The following is a 25320-nucleotide window of genomic DNA, read 5'->3' on the forward strand; positions in this document are numbered from 1 at the left end:
TTGAGATGCACAGAGCTTGATTTAGACGTGGATGGGTGCACTTGAGTTTTACACCCCTTCCCCACCCCTTCTACAGGCTTTTACTTACCCGCAGTGGAACGTATCTTCCACTGACAGGAAGTTTGGCATTTGGAACGCAAACTTGCGTTCCAAATGCCGAACTTCCTGTTGGTGAAACGCACATGCGTTCCACTGCGGGTAAGTGAATGAAAGATCTCTCTCTCTCTCTCTCTCTCTCTCTCTCTCTCTTTATCTCTCTCTCTCTCTCTCTTTTTTTTCTTTAAGGTACCTTAAATGCCACATGCTGCAACCCCTAAAAGAAACTGTCTATTAAGTCACTCAGGCAACAACAGTTACAAAGTACTTTTGTTGTACTACATAAATGCCGGGCATTACAAAGAGTGAACACATAAAAAAAAAAAGTGGATGCGTTACCCATAGCAACAAGATTATAGCTATTTTCTAACACGTACTAAATAAATGATAGTTATAATCTGAGGGGAGGTGTTTCTCTCTCTCTCTCGTAAATTAATGACACTTAATGGAACAAACACCTTCTTTAGGAATATTTAATAAATGCTAGTTATTTAAATTAGATTTTATTGTTCTCTATTGCCCAAAGCACCTTTTTACATATCGCAGTGTTTTGAGGGGCAAGGAAGACAAACGGTTGTTAAGTTATTTGAATCTCACCACTGTATGTGTGTGTGTGTGTGTGTATATATATATATATATATATATATATATATACACACATCATGCATTTGCAAATATGTGTAACAGAATTATTTCAGTAAAGTGTTAGCCACACCCCCCACTTTAAGTTGGCCACACCCACGTGGCAAATGCCACTCCCACTTAGATGGGGGGCGCCGGTGCCCTGTCTCGCCCAGGGCACTAAAATGTCTAGTTACGGCACTGCCCGCAGATTCCCCTGCCTACCCCCCTGCCCCTTCGTCACGCTGTCGGTCACAGCCTGCTGACCAAGACAGTTGTGATGGTTCCTCAGAGCCCTCAACATCACGAGTGACTAGAAGTCAAACTCATGTTTCCGCATCAAAAACGGGAAAGAAAAACGTAAAAAAAGGGATTTTTTTTATTTTTATTTTAGGTTTTTGGTTTATTTTTTAAATTTTAAAAATTGATATTGTCTAATGTGAATAAAATTAGATGTTGATTTGAAAATGTATGTTTGTAGTTTATCTATAAATTATTCAGCCATGAAAAAAGGTAAGATATTGTTGTTTGTGAGTACACTGTAAAATCTGTACAGTGACTCAACATAACTTAAAACATTAATATCCAAACCTCAACATTACTGTTTACTATACAAATGGCCCAGCCATGTGTTTCCAAAGTCAAAATCAAATTATGATTGTTGTCAAATTGTTGGTGAGTGTAAACAAACACATACACAAGCATCTCCCCCCCAAAAAAAATAATAAACAAAAGAAATCCAAGTTACATTCTAAATGCAAATCACTAATTAAGTGGTTTCAAATTGAGGCACAGGGACAAGTGTGCAATGTAAGAGTACACTTGAACTGTGAAAAGTGATAAGCATGGATGCGTAATTGTTGCATTTCTTACAAAATAAAGATACATTTAGAGCTGTATGTTCTTTATTGCGGGGTCCATAAATATGTGTGTACCCAGGGCCGGTGCTAGGGTCCACGGCATTTTTAAAAAAGCGGCGCTCCCCCCCCCCCTCCCGCGCAAAAATCGCCGCCTCTCTGCTCTGTCTCCTCCCCTCCACTCACTGACACTAGTAAGTGGAGGTGCGGAGATGGAGTAGAGAGACGGCGGTGGTGACAAAATAGCCTCTTCCCCCCTCCCCGTGCATCTGAATGCTGTGCGGCGGCCGTGACAGGTATGGTCAGCGGTCGCCGCACAGTTTTAAAGTCTTTTAGTATTCTGTGGTGCCCTCCAGAGCCCGGCGCCCTAGGCAAGTGCCTAACCTTGCCTAATGGGAGCGCCGGGCCTGTGTGTACCTCACAATGTAAAACAAGGTTTTATTGACCTGGGGTCTGTGTTGTATGTACAGGATTTTTTTTTGTTGTGTCCTTATGTGGTTAATTAAAGAAAGAAATGATTGATTATGCAGTTTCGGCAAAACATGTTGCATTGGAGAGCACTTTAAATTTACTATGTGATGTGCAAATACTTTAAACATGTCATGCATCGTGAAAAAAAAGCATACTGTAATTTATAAACAAAAGAGAGTATGCATTTGCTCCACTTGCAGTGCAGCATGGTTTGATTTTTGAATTTACTTGGAGTAGTTTAGTTTTTATTTAAAAAAGTTAGTTAATCCAGGGAAGATTTTGAGTAGGGTTAGGGCTTGTCCTAGTATAACTTAACCTATCATAGTTAGGTGCTTTGGGTGGCCTATGTGTTTTTGCTTTTTTTAATATTTAATTTTTAAATAACTTTTTGTATTCACCCTTGCTTTGTGACATGGTTATTCAAAGTTTCACATTGTCAGCTTGCTAGTGCTTTCCTCTCCTTTACAACTCAGTCCCTCTAGGTCACAGCATGGCCATGCAGCCAGGTCATATTCCTGACCTATTAGTACTAGTACTACTTAGGTAAAACCTGGCCATACTTGGTCCTACACTGCACCAGTGTGAAGTTTCATTATTTCATTATTTTTCCACACACACACACTGCTTAGTGAAGGAAGATATGGTAAAATGCACATGGTTGTAAAGCCCTATGTGTAGGTGAGGTGGAGGTTTCCAATCTCCATAGGGAATGTATTGCAGTGGGGAGTACTCAGGGCTTGTTTGCCATTCTGGAGGGTGGACACTATGCTGGGTGAGGACACTTAAATTGTTGTATGATAGTGTAATAATGTATAAACAATTTGTAAGTTGCTTCCAAACTAAAATTTGAAACATTGAAGGTGGGTTTGGTATTCCAATGGTAATATGTGGGCCAAAACGACTATGTACAAACAAAGTTTCAGCTGGTGCTTGCAGATATTACCATCCAGATTCTGCATTGGGTGTAATGCAATGATATTTAACTGGTCAATCTATATGTTAAATTCTAATAAGATCCATTTACACTACTGTCAAAATTATGCTATATAAAGCTGTGTTTATTTTCATTCAGCATGTCCTAATAAACTGGTCTTGTAATCCAGTTTAAACGGTAACACTGTATATTCTGGCTGGTAAAATCCTTTCCACTCTTAAATACAAATTAATCAAAGACATACAAGGTACACCCAATACAAGCAGACCAGACAATAATGGCCATTAACCACGTGGATAATTATATATAATAAGAATTAAATATGTGTAAGTGCAGTTTGGTTGTGCTATCATGTGGTTTACCGTGACAATATTCACCAAAATGCTAAGGATACCTGTAACACAGACTTTTTTACACCAAAATACAGTTAAACATATGACTGCAAGTGGTGACAGATAACGATGTGTCTCCCGCCACCATTTAGTATGTTTTGAATTGTGTATATATGTGTGGCATGAATGGAACATTGTCTGAGCGTGCACATAATTGCAGATGTTGAGAATTAGCAAATAATTTTATGAAGCAGGTGAACTTCCAAAATGGTGGATAGTGTCAGCGCTTTACTGGTGGGGTCAACTGGACTGGGAGCAGATCTGGGTGTGAGGAATAAAGCAGAGGGCGGTCTTGCATATGACACCAAGATTTGGAACTTGATTGTGTAGTTTGTGTTTTAGGTTGGCCTGTGCACAAATTTGTTAGCAAAGTGCTGATTGTAACAGGACTTTCAATATTTAAATGTGGTTTTAACATTTCCTGACCTAGGGAGCGTTCTACTATTTAATGATCCTACTTTGTCCACATTTACAGAGGTCAGGTGAAGATAGATAGATTTGACTAATATCAGCTGAAATGTGGGAGAAGAGACAAATCCACCTAACGCATGGCTCAAGAGAAGAGGGGTTAAATACTAACATCAAAAATATACCTACTACAAGTTAAATTTGGACCACTAAATATAGTGTGAGTTAAGAGGTGTATGTTGGTCAGGGCAAACCAATAAAAGATGTGTAAGAGAGATAGTAAGTCTAAATGTGTCCTAAAGGACAATGGAGTTAATGGTGTGTATGAGAATAGGATGTACAGCAGTGTACTAAGCATCAGAGAGATAATTATGAATGATTACTGAGACTACTGCCTCCAATTTTTATTGTATATGATACATTAGTAAACAATTAAATCACAATACATAGAAACTAAGACAGTCCTATTTGATCTTTCAGTCCTTGGGTGATGACCAAACAATAATGGCTAATTGAAGAAAAACATATCAGGGTTGTTTGATTTTCAAGGTAGTTCTACGTATGATAATCCAGGATTCTAAACTGTCTTACATCTTTTGCTGTTGGGAATAAAAAAAAAAATGAGTGCAGAGATTACTTAAAGTCATGTATTTTCTTTACCCATTTGTGCAGAAGAAGGTGCCCAGTGTAAAATAACATGTAAAGTCTGGGGTTATGCTCTACACAGTAGTATTCAGAATAGTGGCTGGTGGCTTCCATGTGTTTTTTTTATTTTTTTGTGTTGACCGTGGTGGATTTTCAAAAAAATTTAAATTTGCGTCATCATGTTTTAAACCCGTGGATTGCCTAATGTTGGCTAGGTGGAGAGACCAATCAACGTCTGAATCCTACAGATTTAGAAAACGCCACTTGAATGCTGAACCTACACCTTTAAATATGATTAAATCTTAAATGTAAACAAACAATAGATACTTACATTCTTAAAATGGTTCCTACTCCATAGCCACCTCAGACTCCAAGTGTCAGTGCTCCGGGCCCTTCTCCCTGCCAGCACCTTCCTGGTGGTGCATACGGGTCATAGCTAGTTCTTTGACTAATGTTGCATGGTTCTCATTTACATCAAAACACTCTCAATATGTTTAAAATTTGGCATTTCTAACACTGTCATCATTATGTTTGGTAAAAAGTGATAAATAACTTGTCAAACATGCCATTACCATTGCCTGACAATAAAAATCGGAGATTTAATCAATTGATATTATTAACCCAGCATATGGGTCATGAAAGAAGATTTGCAAGCTAGGCCTGAGCTTTTAAACATCAGGCCGTTCTTTGGTAAACATTCAACATTAGTGACATCATAGCTTGAAAAAAACTGTAAGTTATTTGGTTTGTTTTTGGGCCAAAGTGCTTGTAATAAATAACTAAACTAAGGAGAGACTGCCAAACAAATATACACTCCGGATAGCAATATTGTGAAACACCACACACAGAGCTATGATATCGCATACTTTACTCGGCCCATACATCAGTGCACCACCAGACCAGTCCAGGTATCTGAAATGTGCTTTTAGTAGGCCAACGGCCAGTTCAATGACCAATCTGGTGGCTGTATGAGCCGAGTTGTATGCTACCTCACGCTCTGTGTGTGGGCTCAACATCAGAGTGAGGAGCCAAAGGCGTAAGGGATAAGCGTTATCTCCTATGTAGGGTGAGAAGAAAGAGAGAAGAACCACAGGTTAATACACTCTTAGACTAACAAATGACCACCCTCCAAATGCTAGCATAGAAATATGTAACAAGTACATTATAATAAAGGCACATTGGCAAGCAAGTCTGGAATATTTGCAACAAGCAATAATACATTATTGTTTACTAAACACATTGGCCAACCCACAAACCATAGGTTGCAAAAGGCTTTTTACAATGTGCTTTCTACGTGATATTGGAGAGATGTCATGGGCAAGATGTAACTTACATGTAAAGAATACTTAAAAAATAACCCCCTCTTTAACAATGTAACCTACAAACATATTATATAACAATTTGCAAAGACACTAATTTATTCAAAACTGGACTTAGTCATATAGTCTTCTAGAGTTTGATAAATTTACATTGAGGTTCCAAATTGTCATTTACAGTCCAACATGTAACCTTAGATGTGATTTATCTGTTTACTAAATCATGCTACATTAACCGGAGATTTTACAAAACATGTTGAAACAAACCAACCAAATGTTTTGTAAAATTTGACAATGATGGAACATGCACTATATGACCCAATGTTGAAACATAACATCCGAGGACAAATATCACATTCAGAGTGCAGTCACTTTGAAATTAATGATTGTGAAATTTAAAATAGCAATACATTTAGTAAATACATTAAACTAATTACCAAGAAGCCACGCGTCTCCCTGTGGCCTTGCACCCCCTTGCCTCTCTTGCAATCTGTGCCACATCCCTGATTGAATAAATGCAAAGGACTTATGGTTACTACCACCTCATTTGGCAACCAGGTCTCGAATCTGGCTGGACGGGTCACACATGTGTCCCATCTATTGCCCCTATGACGCGCAGGAAGCCGGCGGCTTAATGGGCACAAAGAACTTCTCATCGATATATAAACGGAGAGATCCGTGACAGAAATGCCGGGAGTACAACCTTCAGCACATGACTGAAGGTGGAATCCCGCGACCCCCACTGTGGTCTGGAATGACCCAGTCGCACAGAAATGCAGTACCGCCAACAGTTTGGTCAAAGGCAAAACTGCTGTCGGGATGTGGCGCTTTGGCTCCAGGTCACTTTGCACAATGCGCAGGGTGTCCAAGATAACATGAGGAGTAAGCCAATAGCGATGGACAACCTCAGCATCTGACATCCCAAAGAGGCTGACACATAGCCTGAAGATACACTCCCTAGGATGGCGATGTTGTACCAGTTGCTCGTTAGGACGGTGTGGAGGATGATGCTCCTCGAGAAACAGATTCTCATCCAACTCCAGAATCTCCTGTATGTGTTACAAAATGATGAATTTAAAATCAAACAAAATAATTAGCTGAGGCCTTTACAGTTTGGTATTTCCTATATGGACAAAATCACGCATCATATTGAGGCTTCTTTTATTAAAGAACAGTCAGAAATAAGAGGGGAAAACTTAAAAAAAACTAAAAAAAAACTTGAGTCAATACTCAGACAGCAGTCAAAGTGCCAAACCACCACATCAGAAACATCACCATAAAAATACAGAAAGGAGAAACACAACAGACAGAAAAGTAGGTGGGAGTGGATACTTACCACATAGGAAATCCAAAAGTGGAGCCTTGAAAATGAAAACCAAATAATTCCACTGCGGGTGTCAATACAAAAATAAAATCTGCAAATCTGGTTGGGGGTCCAGGTTAGAAATAGAGACAAGAAAAGGGACTAAAAAAACCTACAGTAAATACTTAGACCGCAGTCAAAGTGACAAGACACAGTGAAAGAAGACTGTCAATCCCAAATAATTTACAATACTTTACTCCCACGACCCAAAACATACAAAAAGTTCTAAATCTAAACACATTACATTGATAAGTAGAGATGAGTATTGTTCTAATCGTCCCAATAATGGTTAGAAAATCATTTAACAGTTTGTTAACGATATTGGCACAAATACCTCTAGCCGATCACACTATAGTACGCCTAAACTCCCAACCAACAACAAGTGCAGCAAATGGTGTTTTAAACTGATGCATAATTAAAGAAGAGTCTGCAGGTGTACACATTGCCGCGGATCAAATGACAACAGATGCAGTTCCCTTGTATGTTTGAAAAGTACCAAACTGATAGCTTTTATTCAGATTACTAAGAATGAAGTTGTAGTAAGTGTCTGTGTTCATTTGTGTTGTATTTATGGTAACAATAATTAGGTGTTCCTTGGGGCATATTCAATTGTTGGTGAAAACGCCCAAAATTTTGCGGCACGCACTATTACCATCATTACGGTAATAGAGCGCATAAATACCGTTATTACGGTAGTTTTTTGCTGGATTTCAGCTCGCGACTCAGGGAGCTGCAAGCCAAAATCTGAGTAAAATTACCGTAATAACCTCTGCGGAAAAAGTAAACAATTGAATATGTCCACTTATGTGAAATGTTGTCTCACTTGCAGACATGTTTTTTTTTTGTCTCGGTATAGTCTATATAGTGTATGTAAATTTAAATCTGGCTGTTGCCATAGTGGTTAGGCATTAAACCTGTCAACATTAGGGTACTGAGTTTGAATACAGAGTCATGCCTGTATCTGTGTGGACGTTGTATATCCCCATGTTTCAGTGAGTTTACTTGAATGTGTCACTTAGAGAAGAGTGCGCTATGTTTTGGTGACAGCTATGTCTACAAAGTGTTGTACCGTGTATGTATATTTATGATTGAGAATTATTAGCCGTTGATTTCGCTAACACAATGTGTGTGCATTTTTTAATTGTTTATCCTTAAACCTTCATGTTGTCAATTAGTGCCTGTGTTGTGTAGTATGACTTTTCAGAGCAGTATTACCTTGCTTTATGGCTTTTGTACTCACATGTTATTATTTTACCTAATAGAACACGGCGGTTGTCATTCAAGGTTTTTGTGGATTCGAATGTATGTAATGCTTAATCTGCACTTTGGGTTAGTGGTTAGACAATGCACTTTTCATAAGTGGGTTCATGAGTTCGATTCCTGACCCATTTTGTGGAATGTGTGAAATTGCATGTTGAAATTTGTGTGCAGCTACAACACAGAAACTTGATTCCAAAGAAATCGCAAATATCCACAGAGAAAAGCAAAAATCACCTAAGTGGCCAATAAAAATAAAATTAGACAAAAATTGACTAACATTTTTAAGTCCAATTATAATTAATATTATTAATATTACTATATTATACATGATTGATTTTCCCTAGTAAATTATTTAAACTGTACATGTACCACGAATTTAGGGCTATAATATTTCATTGTATAATGAATAACAATAATAAATATAAATAAATAAAAGTAAAAATGTTTGTTATGAGAGAAGTTCATGCTCAGCTTTTCCTTCTAGCCTATAGAATGCACATATTGTTTCCACGTTGGCTTAGTGGTTAGACAATCCATATTTGCATATCCTCCCCATGTTTGTGTGGATTTCCTATGTGTTCCTTATGCATGAGTACGCTTGGTTTAAGCTCGCACAATTTATCCGAAACATGTTAACAAGTTAAGCCGCTATGCTTTCATATTATTAGCTGTTTTTTAACAAATATCAACAACTAACTGTTACATTGAAATTTAATACACTTGTGGTTGTAATAAAAAAAGAACTATACATTGTTCAATGTTTGATATAAATATAAAGTAAATATAAACTAAAAACATTCTTTGGGAGTGAAGTGTATTAAGATGTGCTTTACTTACTTAAAAATGACCTCGAGCTTCCATAAGTTTAATCAGGACGTTAAGATCAAACTCTGAGCATTTCTTCTTAACTATCCGATGGATCCGGAGGTAAACACCTACTCTTCTTAAGTCAGTACAAATAACGCCTACTCTTCTTAAGTCAGTACGTATCTTCGCCCATTCCCCTCCTATTCCCAACCCTTTTTTTCTTAGGTGTTTTGAGAACTTCTTAAGTGCAGTTAAGAAGGATTTTCATCTTAACTTAAGAAATTCTTAGCTTACGCAACAGATCTTCCTTCTTAAGTTTCTTTCTGGGCATGTGCAGAGAAGATTTTCGCAAGATTTGCAAAAAACAGCAGATAAGATCGCCAATGAATCAGGCCCTATGTTCTGATATCAGCAGTTGATGGGGAGTGCTGGTCCATTATTGCCATTTGGAGGCTATTGGGGTATGCTTTTGGTAAGTTAGCTCTCAATTTAAAAACACAAGAATGTATGACCCACTATATAGAAACGCTCATTGCTTAGAGTTAAGACCACCCTATTAGCATTTGTCAATGTGTGTAACTGAAAATTTTATGTACAAGTAGAAAAACAGTTCTTTTAATGACTCACAGCAGTCTTGCTGGGGGGGGTTTCTCTCTGTTATTTCCTTGCTGTATAATCCCCACCCTTTCAAGCACCTGCTGTGAACCTACAAAGTGATTGAGCACCTGCCATTTCTGTATTTGAAAACCCATTGAACTATGAAAGAGTGGGTCCATATTTCTGCATATTGTGAAATCCTGTTCCATACTGGTGTTAATATATTGACAGCCATTGTGGTATTCTTTGATTTGTCCTTCCTTCTTTAAGTCTGAATGCCTGAAAGGACTGTTTGGATGTAGTAGAAATATTCTGTCTGGTGCACTGTCTTCCTAGCCTATAACCTCCCACATCATTGAAGTGTTGACAAGACGAGGAAGAGTAGAGGTATTTTGGCCTTTAATTCTGTGGCAAGCGATTAGATTTACCCACAGATGACTTCTGTATTATAGTGTCTTATTTGTTAGCAAAGCCTTAAAATAGAAGATTAGTCAGACTATTTTTTTATTGAGCATCTGCTACCCAAGGGTGTAAGCAAAGAGCTCTCCTAGCCACTGCTACTGATGCCATCAACCTTGCTGAAATACCAATGGTGTCCAAAGGTGCTTCAGACAAAACTTTTATGCCTTAACACTTGTATTACTCTTTCTTGGACTTCTGTATAAAGTGTCTTCCTACAGTGTAAGCACCCTGGCTACTGAGGCCATGACTCAATGTGACCCCAGATGAAATGTGAAGATTTTTTAAACAACACTCCATCTTTCTATCCATGGGATCCCTTAGAGGATGATACTGAAATCCAAAGAATAGCAGAGGACCTAGGACTGAGCCTTGCGGTACTTCAACTGATAAAAGAAGCGGAGCAGAGTTGGATCCAGAGAAATTAACACTGAAAGAGCAATTAGATAGGTAGGTTGAGAACCAGGATAGGACAGGGCCTTCAAGACCTAGGGATTGTAGCGTTTCTATGAGGACAGTGTGGTCAACAGTGTCAAAATGCAGCAGAGAGATCTAGGAGAATTAGAAGAGAGCAATGGTTTTTATTTTTTGCTGTGATCAAATCATTGACAACTTTGGTCAGCGCAGTCTCTGTGGAGTGTTGAGAGCAAAACCCTGACTCAAGAGGATCCAATAGGTTGTCTGCTGTAAGAAAGTGTGTGAGGCGAGTGTAGGCAACTCTCTCGAGAAGATTGGAGGGGCACGGAAGCTGAGAGATAGGTCGGTAATTTGAGAGAGAGTTTGGGTCAGAATTTTGTTTTTTTAAAATGGGAGTAATCACTGCATGCTTGACTAGTGATGGAAAAATACCAGTAGAAAGAGATAGATTACAGATTTTAGTTAGAGGGGGAATGAGCACAGGAGACAGGGACCTACTAATTTGTGAGGGAATGGGATCAAGAGGACAGGAGGTAGAGTAGGAAGATGATAAAAGAGTAGAAACTTCTTCTTCATTTGTGGGATCAAATAAAGAGACAGTGTTAGAGGGTGCTACAAAGGAATTGAGCTGATTGCTTGTCGAGGGAAATGATACCATTTCAAGTCTGATCTTATCTATTTTGTCCTTGAAATAGGAAGCAAGATCCAGGGCATGAATGGTAGTTGGAGGATTTGGGGCGGGAGAATTCAGAAGAGATTTAAATGTGTTAAAAAGGCGTTTGGGGTTAGAAGCCTGAGCATAGATGAGAGATTGGAAGTATGTTTGTTTTGCAGTGTCCAGGGCAATTCTATAGGAGCGGTAGATACCAGTATATGTGATGAAATCATTAGAGGTGCAAGATTTACGCCAGTGACATTCTGCTTTACGCGAAAGTTTTTGTAGAGTTCGTGTTACTTTAGTGTACCACGGTTGGCAACGAAGTCTACGTGGAGTATGTAGTGTCGCTGGAGCCACGTGATCAAGGGCAGTTGCTAGGGTTTGGTGAAAATGGGGTACTGCCCAATCAGGGGAGGAGAATGTAGAAATTGGGGAGAGAAGGTGTTGGAGAGAGGTGGAAAACTGTTGAAGATCAATACCAATCTACTTTGGAAACAAGCTCATCTTCTGTGCTTCTGAACGGATACATGCATGTTAATCTCTTTCAGTTAGACTTTTCCACCTGTGCCGATTAATTATGAGTAAGTTCTTCTACAACTTGATGAACCAGGAAAAATTTACCCTTCTCACTGCGATCTTCAACAAGGTATTAATAAACCTCAATGGCAGTTGTTTATTCATCCATAACCATAGAAGTGTTTGAGCAAAATCTACACATTATCTAGATTAAACATCCTAGGTGTGTCTTTCATCTCCCCAGATTCATTACTAGAGGAATCTTCTAAATCTCCTGATGATCCCACTCTGACTGAAAACATCTATCTTCAAAATCCATACTTGTCTGAGACCTTACTATCTTTATATCTTTGTTTTGCACACAGATGCTCCTGTTGATAAAAAAAAAACTCCTTCATCAAAGCTATAAGTTCCTTAAACTGCTTATGGGGCTAATTTATTCCCTTGGTTTGAAAACTATGGTAGATATTGTACAAAAGACCCTTATAGATTCAGTCGTTAAAGGTCTATCACAGGCTCTACAAACTCTATGTTGCTGTATTCTGCTCTCCTCATTTCCGTGCACTCTACAAGATTACTAAAAGGATAGGATATTACTAAGCAATGAAACACTCCTTACTTAGGGGCTTATCTAGAGTGATTGCTCTTGAGCGGTTTTGTGTTAGATTCAGGCTACATCCTATTCCACACATCTGGCTGCTGTACAGTCACAGTGAAGGTAGTAATCCTCTTTCCTCCCTAAAAGCAGTTCCAAAACCTTATCCTTGCCTGGTCTTCCATTTTGGATCTATGAAGAGGCACTCCTGTGCAAACTGCCAACGTCAGCTAACTGGTGCATGATTTTAATTACACAGCGGATCTGCTCCCTGGTGTAGCAGAATGGTGTTCCCAGTCTAGTCGTCTCCTTACACCACTGATGGTGTGCCGCTGGGAACACAACGTAGGTAAGCCAGAGAACTACAGACAGGGCCGGATTAAGGAGGGGGCACAGGGTGCAAGTGCCCCGGGCCCCCCTCTCTCAGGGGGCCCCCCGGACCAGGTGTGGTTTGCTGCCCCCAAATGTCTGAATACAGGGGCAGCACAGGGTTCCGAGTTTAAGTGCTCTGTCGGCACTATCAGCACAGATATGCTTTTGCTTTTTTTTTTTGCATTCAGGGCTTCCGTACCTGCCGTGTAGATGACAGTGTGAGGAGGAGCAGAGAAGAGCTGCCCTGCCTGTCAGGCATAAGGTAAGGTAAGATCTGGGGGGGGGATTGAATGTGTTTGTGAGAATGAGTACAGTATATTGTGTGTGTGTGTAGGCAGTGTATATATATATATATATATATATATATATATATATATATATATATTCTGTGTGTGTGTGTGGGCAGTGTATATATATATATATATATTTATATATTCTGTGTGTGTGTGTGTGTGTGTGTGTGTGTGTGTGTGTGTAGGCCTATTTATATTTATATATTCTGTGTGTGTGTGTGTGTGTAGGCAGTGTATATTTATATATTCTGTGTGTGTGTGTGTGTAGGCAGTGTATATATATATATTTATATATTCTGTGTGTGTGTAGGCAGTGTATATATATATTTATATATTCTGTGTGTGTGTGTGTGTGTGTGTGTGTAGGCAGTGTATATATATATTTATATACTCTGTGTGTGTGTGTAGGCAGTGTATATATGTATTTATATATTCTGTGTGTGTAGGCAGTATATATATATATATTTATATATTGTCTGTGTGTGTGTGTAGGCAGTGGATATATATATATATATATATATATATATATATATATATATATACTTATATATTCTGTGTGTGTAGGTAGTGTGTGTGTGTGTGTATATATATATATATATATATATATATATATATATATATATTTTGTGTGTGTGTGTGTGTGTGTGTGGGCAGTGTATATATATTGTTTGTGTGTGGGCAGTGTATAAACTATAGTATGTGAGTGTGCGTTGGGGCAGTATGTTAATATATGTAAGGGAAGGGGGGGGTCTTAATATAATGTGGGAGGTAGGCTATTTAATGGTGGAGTGCAGGTGGGGGCTAATTATTTAATGAGTGCTATTTTATTTGTGGGGTGATGGTGGGGCAATTTAATTTAATATTGGGTCCTGTTAATTTAAGATGAGGTGGTTTGGGGCTATTAATTGAATATGGGACTGATTTTGGGGAGGAGGGCTATTATTTATTAATTGTAGTTGTAAATATGAATTATTTAATGCCGGTGATAGTTGTGGGAAATGGTTATATTAAACTTAAATGCTATTTAATTTATTGTCAGGCTGTTTGGTGGGGAGGGAAATCAGTTTATTTATTAAATGTGTGCACTATTAATTTAATGTCAGGGCTGCTTGGGGAAAATAGTTCTATTATTAAATTCGAATAGTATTAACTTTATTTAATCTTAAATTTGCGGCTAGTTGCAGGGAGGGAGGCCTAATTATTAAAGGGGGTGCTATTTATTTATTAACAGGTACCTTTTTACCTTTTTTTTTTCAAAATAGGGCCCTGACATCCCAGAATCTACACGAGCAGCAACTGAGCTTAAGACACCAGCAGCCGCAGGTGGTGAAAGTGAGAAGAGCAGGTAGGAGAGAGCAGGACCATCTTCCAACTGACCTCAATATGGTGGAACAGTCCAGAATGTGGGTGACTGTCTCACTTAGTCAGGATTTGGTCTGACTACAAGGACAGTTGGGAGGTATGTCCTACTTCACACTGTAATGCTGTGATAGCAGAGCTGCGTGCAACTAACAGTAGTGCACACAGCAGTGCCTGTTTATTTTTCTAAAATGAAGACCATATTACACAATAGGGGGCCCCCCTGTCTTAAGTGCCCCGGGCCCCCCAGAACCTTAATCCAGCTCTGACTACAGACACTACATACACTACCAGATCTGCCAAGCTAGAGGCAGTAAAAAATGCAGGGGAAGAGGACGAGTGCTATTCTATACTGTCTGGGGTGTCTTTAGTTAACCTGTCTCTACCTAAACTAGAAAGGAACTTAAACATTGTAATGACTGCCATGAAGGACTGAAGAAGAAAACAGATTTAAAGAAGAACTATCAATTTACATTTGTAATTTATTGAGTAAAATTAAATATAACAGAGGATTAAGTAGAAATATGTGCATAGTTTTGACTAATTTTAGCATTGTATTCGGATTTCTCTTTCTAGAGAGCTTCATGCAATTTGTGCACATCCTTTTATGCACAAACCACAAAAACCAAACAGGTCCTGTATTTATTTCATGCCTGCAGGAGGTAAGCTTTACTTTAAGAAGCAAAACGAAGAAATCACTTGCCCTACAGCCTTTGAAGTTACACAAAGCAAACATTTTAGACGTTGATCTTGGGGTGGAGGGTTAGGAATGTATTAATTCTAATGGCTAAAAAAGTTAAGCCATAAAAAATGATTGAAAATATTAAATGTGGATTTGGCATTTATCCTCTTTATTTGTGCTGTTCGTCATGAATCTTTGTGATATCAACACTGTGTAAAATTGGCAAAACCTCGGGACCTTCAGGTGCTAGTTGCCCTGCATATTCTCTTTTTCAAGGCATGCTTTGTTGACCATTCATGAAGCAAATTTTAAATGCTTAAAATGAAGACAGAGTTTGAGGTTTATGGTGATCTTCCTTATTCCTTTTGGTTTGATGATTCAAAGTTTGTTTGAATAACGAATCTTTGCATTTATTCACACTGCACATGCTGAGAAAGTGAACATACGCAACTGCGGCTGTTCAGAACTTTTTGCCACTTACGACTCCTTATGCCTGAAGAGATGTGATGGGGGAATGAAGAGATGCCCTAACGTAGGCAACAAGGGAGTGTTCGATCAATTGCATTTAGATCCAGATTGACAGTTAGTAGCAGATACATCCAGGGCCGGTGCTAGGGTCCATGGCGCCCTAGGCATTTTGAAAAAAATCGTCGCCGCCCCCCCCTCCCGGCGCCCTCCAGAGCCCGGCGCCCTAGGCAAGTGCCTATCCTTGCCTAATGGGAGCGCCGAGCCTGGATACATCAGAAAAAGAGGTTTTAATTACGTGTGGTATGGGGCAGAGGATGATGATGATGATGATGATGATGAAGAACACATGAATTAGTGAATTTCTTGTAATTACAGGTCTGCTAATGATTCGCAGACGCTTGTTGAGGCATGGCCATAGATTATGATTTGCCGAACATGTTGTAGAAAAGATTTTTTTTAATTTGTGCATATGTTCTGCTGTATTAGCTAGTTAATTAAGTTTAAATGATGCTTCATAGCAATTACGTTCATAACATACAAAATAAAAAGTTTTTTTACATGTTCGCAAATTAGATGTAAGTGTTTGAGAAGTGTGTCTGTTGTGCAGCTACTCATTCAGGATTGGATGCATGTTCAGCACAAATATATATTCACTTACTTGCAACATTTCATATGCAAGTCAGGCTTACAGTAGCTTTCCACTCTGAATCAGGCCTTTTATGTTTTGTTTCTTTATGTTGAGAAAACAAATTTGGCCAAGCATAATTACACTAGAAAGTCGATTTTCTTATAAGCAGGGTGTACTCACACCAAGGAACACCCCAATCCTCCTTTGAGGAGCAACATGTTGTATGCCTACAGTGGTTGCCATGTTCATGTGCTAAGCCATGTGCTATCTAAACAGGTACAATGGAGCAAAAAATAGGGACATGTTGTCACAAAGAAAATGCACTTCACATGTGAATGTTTAAAAACCACCCTTATTGTACCTTCATCTTGAAGTATTCCTTGCTTTTAAATTAGACAGAAGCCTTCAGGCTACAGGCTTCAGTGGCGCACACAGGGGGGGTTTCTGAGTCTCCAGAAACCACCCCCCTGCGCTAACTAAGTGGCCGCCATAGCGGCACTATCCTATACAGCACCGCCGCGGACGCTTCTTTGACAGCGCCGCGGCTGCTGTATAGGACAGCGCTTGGGGGGGTTGGGGGGGGTCAGCGAGGGGGGGGGGGGGGAACCCCCCCTGACAATCCTGCGTGCACCCCTGGGTTGTGTAATAAGTGTAGTAAGTTGTGTAATACCCAAATATAATCATTTTAGAACTACGGTCAATATTAAAAGCAAGGTGGCCCAAAGCAAAACACAGTACATTTTTGAAAATATTCATCATACTGTAAAAAATTGATTTTGTAGAATAAGCAAAAGTATGACATTTTTACCTTGGTCTGTTCTTGTTCCTGCAATGTATTTCCATTGGGTAGCTTCTATTCCGAGACCCCAAAGCTGCACAACAGGTGCAAGATAATCCTGTATAGCTGGCCATGAAAGAGTCCTATTGGCTTTACCTGCATCAGGAATCAGAAAAGGTGTGAACCCTCCTTGCACACTTGGAAGGAAATGTGTAAACTAAAAACCAGAGATTAGATGAGTAGTGCAATTTGCAAGAGTATTCCTAGGTTTTATATAAACATACCAATCATCTTTCCGACTTTTGTATAAAAAAAAACCTGTTTCTCTTAACTTAAAAATTGTATATATTTTGGGTCTTATGTATGTAAAAATCCTCCATTTATCCTAAATGTATTATATATATATATATATATATATATATATATATATATATATATATATTATACCAACATGCATATTCTGATGTTGCTATGCTCCTTGTTGCAGTGTTTAGTTAGTATTGGTATGCAAAACACTGCTACAGACAAATTACTGATGTGCCATTTGATATGGTGGAATGTATGAATATGTGTATGCATTTTGTTGAAAACAGCACAATAAACTCGAGAATACAATAATGCTATAAAGTGAAAAATGAATATGAAGTTTGTCATTTAAAAGGGTTCCTATTTCATAAGGTTAATAATCTACCTGCAGTGTGTTTAAACACAAGCAACATATCATCTGAAATAAACATTGCCATTTATTTATTATTTGCTATACACAGAAATACTCACCTGTGAAGTAGCTCTACACACATCTTATTTTGCAGTACGGAAGAATTGTGAAACTCTGGTTTGTTTGCCTGGTTGTTGGGATTTCAAAAATCACTTGAGCAAATCAGGTTTACACCGTGACCATGGAAATAATAAGGCCTCATCTCACTGGTCACATTGTTACACACAACAGAGATTGTTGTAGCCTGCATTTAACCTTTTCTCTGCCAGAGGGTGTGGCAGTGCCATTCTGGCATAATTGTGAACTAAACTTAAATTATCAACTCATTTTATATTATCATAGAAGATGAAAAGCTGTTTCACAGCTACTAGCTCATTTTGATCTGAAATTTACCATCTAAAATATTTTACTGTCTGGTATATGGATTCTAGGGTTGACAAGTTGTAAAAGTCCAGTTTTTGAAATAAAGGTAACAGATAAACAAGAACAGTAGCAATCAGGGGCTGGCTGGCAAATTTTACTCCAGGGAGCGAGAATCGATTCAGCAGCCAATTAGGAACTTTTTAAAGGAAAACAAATGCAGGTGGCCCAATGACCCAGCCAAAAGTAGTCCATTATAGGACTGACCCAGGGGCAGATGCTCCCCTGCCCCCCAGCCCAGCCAGCCACTGACAACAAACATTTTACGACATAAATATAAAAAGATTATTGGTTAAACATTAAAAAATGTTCAGCTAATGTACTGTATTTTGTATGCAGGGGCAGACTGGGCTGGGGGGCAAGAGGGCATATGCCCCTCAGGCCGGTCCCATAGTGTGCTAACTTAGGCTGGGTCACCTGCATTTTTTAAAATAGGCTGCTGAGTCAAGTCTAGCCTCCTGGGCTAAAATTTGCCAGCCCTCCCCTGTTTGTATGTGTGCTTTACCAGGATTGCATGCTTACATTGACAGACGAGTGCATGCATATAATAGAGATGGCAGTAGATATCATTGTCAGGATACTGGTTGTATTGCTGGCTCCTTTGCAATCTCACATACCAGCCGAACATATACCGCACAACTGTTACGATTTGTGGCCCACAAAAAGAGGTGGGGCTTAAAGGAAATATGGGTGGGATTTTAACTAAATATGTCCATTTGTGGGCGGAGTTTGGGCAGATTGGGATGGGGCTTATTTTGTACCGCTTTCGTTATTCTAACTGTTGGGAGATATGCAAACACAAAATCACTTAAGCAAGTATCTCGATAAAGGCAACACATACTTTTTTATTGTACACACATACACACAAAGCACTGAAAATCACTTTTGTGACAATGTACTGAGGGTTCTATATTATAAAGCCAGCAGGTCCTCACATTGCCCCATTAATACCGGCAATGTGACTGTCGCCATTTTAAGTGACAACAATCACAGAGCCGGTATTTTCTCCTGTCGCCACTTATAGCACACCTTTCGGATATGTTCTCTATCATTTTTTGGGTAAGTCTGTATTTCCTTAATCTCGGAATTGTATGTATCGGCCTGTTAGTGTCGCTCTAATTGTTGTTGTAATTTTCTTATTTGCAATTTAGTACCCCACCCCATTGTACATGGATCTATATACACACAGTGACATTATACAGGGGTCTATATCAGGGGAGTGCAAGACTCGACTCAGCAGCCTACTAGGAACATTTTAAAGGAAAAGAAATGCAGGTGGCCCAGTGACCCAACCCAAGGTAGCCCACTATGGGACCGGTCTGCGGGGCAGATACGCTCCTGCCCCCCAGCCCATGGTCTGTAAACACACAGTGACACTGTACAGAGGTCAGATAAAATTACGCTGTACAGGGATAGAATGAGAAACACATGTTAAGAATAAATTGTATACAGGACCTAATTTGTTCTGGAAACAGTAGCATAGTCCCAGCACTTCTTTTGACACCAGGGTCTTCAGTTAACACTCCATAGAGACTGCACAAGGTTGTCAATGATTTGATCACTACTAAATCTAAAGGTCATTACTCCCTTCTAATTCTCTGGATCTCTCACACTGTTGACCAATCTCTCCTCATACAAATGCTACAATCCCTAGGTCTTCAGGACACTGTCGTATTCTGGTTCTCATTCTATCTAATTGCCCTTTCAATGTTGGTTTCTCTGGATCCATTTATCAGTTGGCATACCACAGGACTCAGTCCTAGGTCCTCTGTTCTTCTATATTTATACCATTACTCTTGAAAAATTAATAAGCTCCTTTGGATTCAGTACCGTCTCTATGTGGATGATACCCAATTATATGTATCCTCTCCGGATGTCTCGCTATCTGTGTTAGCCTGCATTACTGACTGTTTTTCTGTCATTTCATCTTTGATGTCCTCTCGACAATTCAAACTTAATCTTTCAAAAACAGAGATAATAATATTCTTATAAACCAACAGAAGTTACCTACCTGACAATTCTATTTCTGTTGACCACACGACAATAAATTCTACCCCACAAGCTTCCTGTCTAGGTGTGATCCTTGACCCTAAACTATACTTTGTTTCCCACATCCAATCTATATCTACATCCTGTTACATACATCTAAAAAACATTTCCATAATACAAACATCGCCCACTAGATGCTAAAAAAAACTTTAATTCATGAACTCATCATATCCCACATTGACTATTGCAATGCCAACCTTACTGGTCTTCAGGCTCTCATCCCTACAATCTATTTTGCTTGTACAGGTTAGATTGATTTTCCTTGCAAATTGTTTTTCCAATGCTGATCTGCTCTGCCAGTCTCACCATTGGTTGCTGGTTTATTATCAAATGCAATTTAAATCTGCTCACATACAAAGCTATCAAAAAAACTGCAACAGCTTATGTCTCTTCACTAGTCTCAAAATATCTCTAAACTCGATGCCTCCTTCCTGCACAAGATCTGTGTCTCTACTCCAAATTCATTACCTGCTCCCTTTCACAAATACAGGACTTTTATCGGGCTGCACCCACTTTGTAGAATACCCTTCCTTGCACAATAAGACTTTCCAATAGTCTTCAAACCTTCAAGAGTTCTCTGAAAGCCCAGCCCCAGGCAGGCTTATAAAATTATACAACCACCCTGTTAACCTACCTAAGGTACTCTATAACCACCCTTTACACAGTTCACACAAAATAACAATACTCTTACTTCCTGATTAGCACTCACCAGTGTCAGGCTCATTTCCTCATTTGTGTATTTGTGTAGGGAGACAGGAGGGCTAGGCTTTGCTTGTCTACACTTTGCAGATCCAAGGCAGATGAAGGTTTGGCCCTCCTGAATCTTAGATTGTACTACTATGCGGCCCAGTTTACACACTTGATTAGTTTGGTGGCTTTGACCGTGTTCCTAGCTGAGGTGGCAGGGTCCTCTATGTCTGTGTCTCTGTCAACACTAGAGGTTTTGCTGGTGGGTAAATGTTCACAGCCAGATGCCCCAATTATTAGACAAACTGTTGAAATTTGACGTCTTGCGCATAATATACTTGGGGGTCAGGGGCATGATCCCTCAACGCCACTATGGTATAATCCTTCCTTCCCTGAACTCTGTAAATTACAAGGTTATAATATATGAAGAACATATGGGATTACTACTGTAGTGCTGTTGTACGATAATGGATGTTTAAATAGCTTTGCACACTTGGAAGGAATTGTGTAAGCAAGGGATCCCTACCTCTGCTTTTTATAGCTACCTCCATTTAGAGCATGCCCTTGACTCCCAGTTTCCCTCCTCTTCCCCTTTGCTCCAACACTCTCCACTAAAAAGCCTGTTGTCCACAGTGAATACTTGGCAAACTATTTCTGTTTTATACTCTAACCTCAACTTTTCAGTGGCCCCGCACAATTTAGATACACTTAGGTCTAGCTGGGAGTTGGACTTGGGGCCTTTTACTGATGAGGACTGTCTCCACATCCTTAAAAGTCTTCGTAGTACCATGTCCTGCTTCCGCTACCAACAAATTCACCTGATTAGTCTTCATAGGGACTACCACACCCCACTTGGTTTATTCCATATGGTTTGGGGGAGTAATTACTTTTGCCCGAAATGGAATTGTCCTGGAAGCAGTTTTTGGCATCTGCTGTGGGATTGCCTGGTAGTTCATAATTTCTGTTCAGAGGTCTGGGACTGTGTTTTTAATACTGTTAATACTACCCCTCTCTGGATGCTAAATAGTGTTTGCACAGTATCTCCATAGAGGACATTACTGACAAATTTACCTCTATCTATAGCTTTAATTTAATGACCGCGGCCAAGGTGGTAATTGCTCGGTCTTGGCTTGCTCTTGATGCACCAGAATTTCATAAGTGGAGGGCGCTGGTTAATGTCACTGTATAACATGAACGCTATATGTACACATGTGAAAGTGAAAACTTTATACCACAAAATCTTGTCCAGATGGTACCGTTCCAGGTACAGAGCATGTCTGGAGGATTTAGTGGCCTTTGACTAGAATCATTCTAATGTATTGGAGGATGGGTGGCTTCCTGGTTGGCTCGTTATTTGCACCCTATTGTTCTTTGTAGCTCCCTAGCTGTCACCTCTATGCAGCATATCGCTTATGCATTTTTTTATTGCTCCAATTAATGTTTTTACACATTGTTTATTTTTTTGTGGTGAGTTAATTTTCTTCTCTTTTGCTTAACATACTTATTCATAATGATACCATATTTGCTAGATTTTGCCTGTGTGTCAATTTAAATTTTGAGCCGTCGCATTCTGTTTTAGTAAGGGCTATTGCCATGGCTGTGGTGGTCTTCATGATATCGTTATGCTCTGTTTTTCCTGTTTTGTTTTTCTTTTCTTTTTGTTTTGAACAAAATCCCAATAAAAATTTTATCTGATTTGTAAAAAAAAGTGAATACTAGTACTACTTGGACATGCGACTAAAGCATCTCTGGAGAAAATGGAGAAAACCACCTGAGAGAAAGATTGAGCAGATCGAACTTGTAGCCCCGTTCCACACACCCTGACCCCAGACATCGGTGGTAGACTGAAACCACCGATCCCTGAACAAGAGAAGACGGGCTCCCACGACTGGCGACAGCGGAGGAGCAAAATGCTTCTCATGCGGACTGCATGTCTGCAGGTTTCTTTGTCAGACGTCGAGCAGGCCAGGCCTGGCGCCCACGCTGCAAACCACCCCTGGGGGTGGATGACTGGCCCCTAGAAGATTGGCCCGAGTAATATTGACCCCGAAATCTTCCTAAGGACCGAAAGGATCGGAATCTGGACATTCTTTGTTTGGGAGCATTAACAGGGAGAAAAGTGCTCTTTCCTTCTGTTGCTTGACTGATAATGGAGTCAAGCTGAGGTCCAAACAAAACACCCCCAGAAAAAGGTATGTCTCAAGAGAGGATGCAAGTCCCTTTACTCAGGATGGTTCTACAGACTCCGCTGGGGTAGAAACAGTCAAACCCTGACTTAGCGAACCAGAACCCATGTCAATCGCTACAGTGGAAGCGAAATTAGAAGATGGAGCGGCCACAGTCTGTGACCGCACTAACTGAGCAAGTTCAGCCACCGTATTGTAAAAAGACTAAGCCCAGGCAGGTTCTGCCGTATCTGAACTAGCAGCTGCTGTTTCACACAGTATGCTCTCTGAAGACTGACAGGCTGCGCACAGAGCCTGCGCGCCTGATTGTCCAGATGGTAAATTAATGTTACAGGCAGCACTGGTGAAATTCAACATAGATGTAACACCAGCTTTACCACGCATGGAATTTCCCTTAGCTAACATGTTAACAGATGGGACAAAATACCCACAAAACAGTGTAATAAACAGTGAACAAAACACAGTATAGAGGACAAGCAGCACACAAATCTGAACAGAAAGTGAGTCTACAATACAGCCAAATAGCCCCACAGAGTAAAAGACAAAACCCAGGAAAACAACCCCCAACCCTTTACCTTACAGGACTCAGCACAGAAAAGGGGGAGAAGCTGGAGCAATAATATGGCTGCTTATTTTGGTGTCTGCACACAAAGGAGTGAGAGACCACCAAGGAGGAAGTGCAATAGAGGAAACACCTCTCCCCAAGTGTCCAGCACTGGATTGGCAAGTGTCCAACAGGACAACCCCCTCAACCAATCCAGTGCCTAGCAGGGCTCATTATCTTAGTGACCCTAGCCTGACCCAGTCGCCTAAGCTAAAAATAGATTATTATTTTTTAAATGACTGCTCCTAGTAAGAAGCAGCCTGAATTAGGGGACATACTGTGTTTTACTACCTCCCCCTCCCTCTCCCAGCACTGTGCAGATGCAGTCTTGTAATACACTCTTAAACAGATATGATGTGATGCAGGATTAACACACTGCACTACTGTGCATGTACTTGTGGCAGTCTCCTCTAATATTTATTGTGGGCACAGTAGGGAGACTCTGGTCACTCTTTAGAGGGCTTTTGGGGTCTTTATATTATTGTGCCACGCAGCTAACTCTGCTGCGACTTGTCCCCTCACTATCTAAAAAGTAAGTGCGGTGCGAAAAGCCGAACTTCCGGTTTCAGAGGTCTGGGCATGTGCAGTAATGCAAATAAGGACATTGGAGTCCTGCCCCACTTCCTGTTTCCTCCTAGACCACTGGGTAAAGTAGGGTTTCTATGGAAACTAATAGGAGACGGAGCGAAAGCGCTCCTGCACACCAACAAAACTTACTCAACAGAATAGGTAGGATACACCCAGTCACCAGGTCCCACTCAAATATCACAGGAGAGGAACATAAGATCAAGGGAAAAATAACCACTGAGGTTATCTATTTGGCAGCTCCCATGAACTGGTTTTGGAGGGAATCTGAAATGGAGACTGTTTTCACCTGATTGGCTGAGAGAAATCATGTGACCGAATCCAAGATGGCCACACCCAAACTCCATACTTGCCAACTCTCCCGGAATATCCGTGAGACTCCCGAATTCCGGGTCGGTCTCCTGGACTCCCGGGAGAGCAGGCAATTCTCCCGATTCCTAGCCAGCTCTACAAGTTAAACAGAGGGGGCAGCCCTTAGTGGCGCCGTGTACACGTCATTGTGGCTCTGCCCTCTATTTTCATTTATTAAAAAGTGATGATGGCTTTGGGGGCGGGGCTAACAACGTGATTCTTCAAGCCCCGCCCCCACCCACCCACCTACCTCCCAGAACACAAGTTGCCAATGTTGGCAACTATGCCATACTCTGATTCTGGAGGGATCTCTGGAGTGGAGACAGACTGGACAGCATCTTGGAGAGAGGTCTCAAACCAGCAGAGTCTGAGGATCGCAAGCGAAGAGGTAAGTGACAGAACCTGAGAGCCTGGTGTGTGACAAAAATTACATTTCACTCTCCCATTGGGAATTCGCTATTACAGCTTTCTTATCAATACCACCAATATGTATTTATAACGATATTAACCCAAAATTAGGGTATATTGAAATGATCGGCATTTGTAATAATCAGAATGTGGGGGACATCGGTGTGAAAGAATCATCTCTTTAAATCAATAATTATGTTGCAATAATGACACCATACAAATATGCTGCATATTTAAGTTTTTTTTAATTAATATTAATATTTAATAATATTATTATCCAATCACTGAATATCATCAGGATCCCCATATCACCAGCCCCC

At 40.0% G+C, this 25320-nt stretch overlaps 1 protein-coding gene across 2 annotated transcripts in view; it reads right to left on the reverse strand.

Moving 5' to 3' along the window:
• The window catches only part of FLACC1 (flagellum associated containing coiled-coil domains 1), a 72758-nt gene that overhangs the window by 41888 nt on the left and 5550 nt on the right, over positions 1-25320 (reverse strand). The window contains exons 1-2 of one of the 2 annotated variants that reach the window (XM_075178592.1): positions 23628-23718; positions 17023-17148 (exon numbers count right to left, since the gene is read on the reverse strand). In XM_075178592.1, the coding sequence (XP_075034693.1) occupies positions 17023-17126 (104 nt within the window). In that variant the 5' untranslated portion in view covers positions 17127-17148; positions 23628-23718. Of the gene's footprint in view, positions 1-17022; positions 17149-23627; positions 23719-25320 lie in introns of those variants that run through there. The other variant, XM_075178593.1, reaches the window with a different exon arrangement.

This window comes from Mixophyes fleayi, chromosome 7 (genome assembly GCF_038048845.1).
Source record: "Mixophyes fleayi isolate aMixFle1 chromosome 7, aMixFle1.hap1, whole genome shotgun sequence".
Classification (NCBI taxonomy): domain Eukaryota; kingdom Metazoa; phylum Chordata; class Amphibia; order Anura; family Limnodynastidae; genus Mixophyes; species Mixophyes fleayi.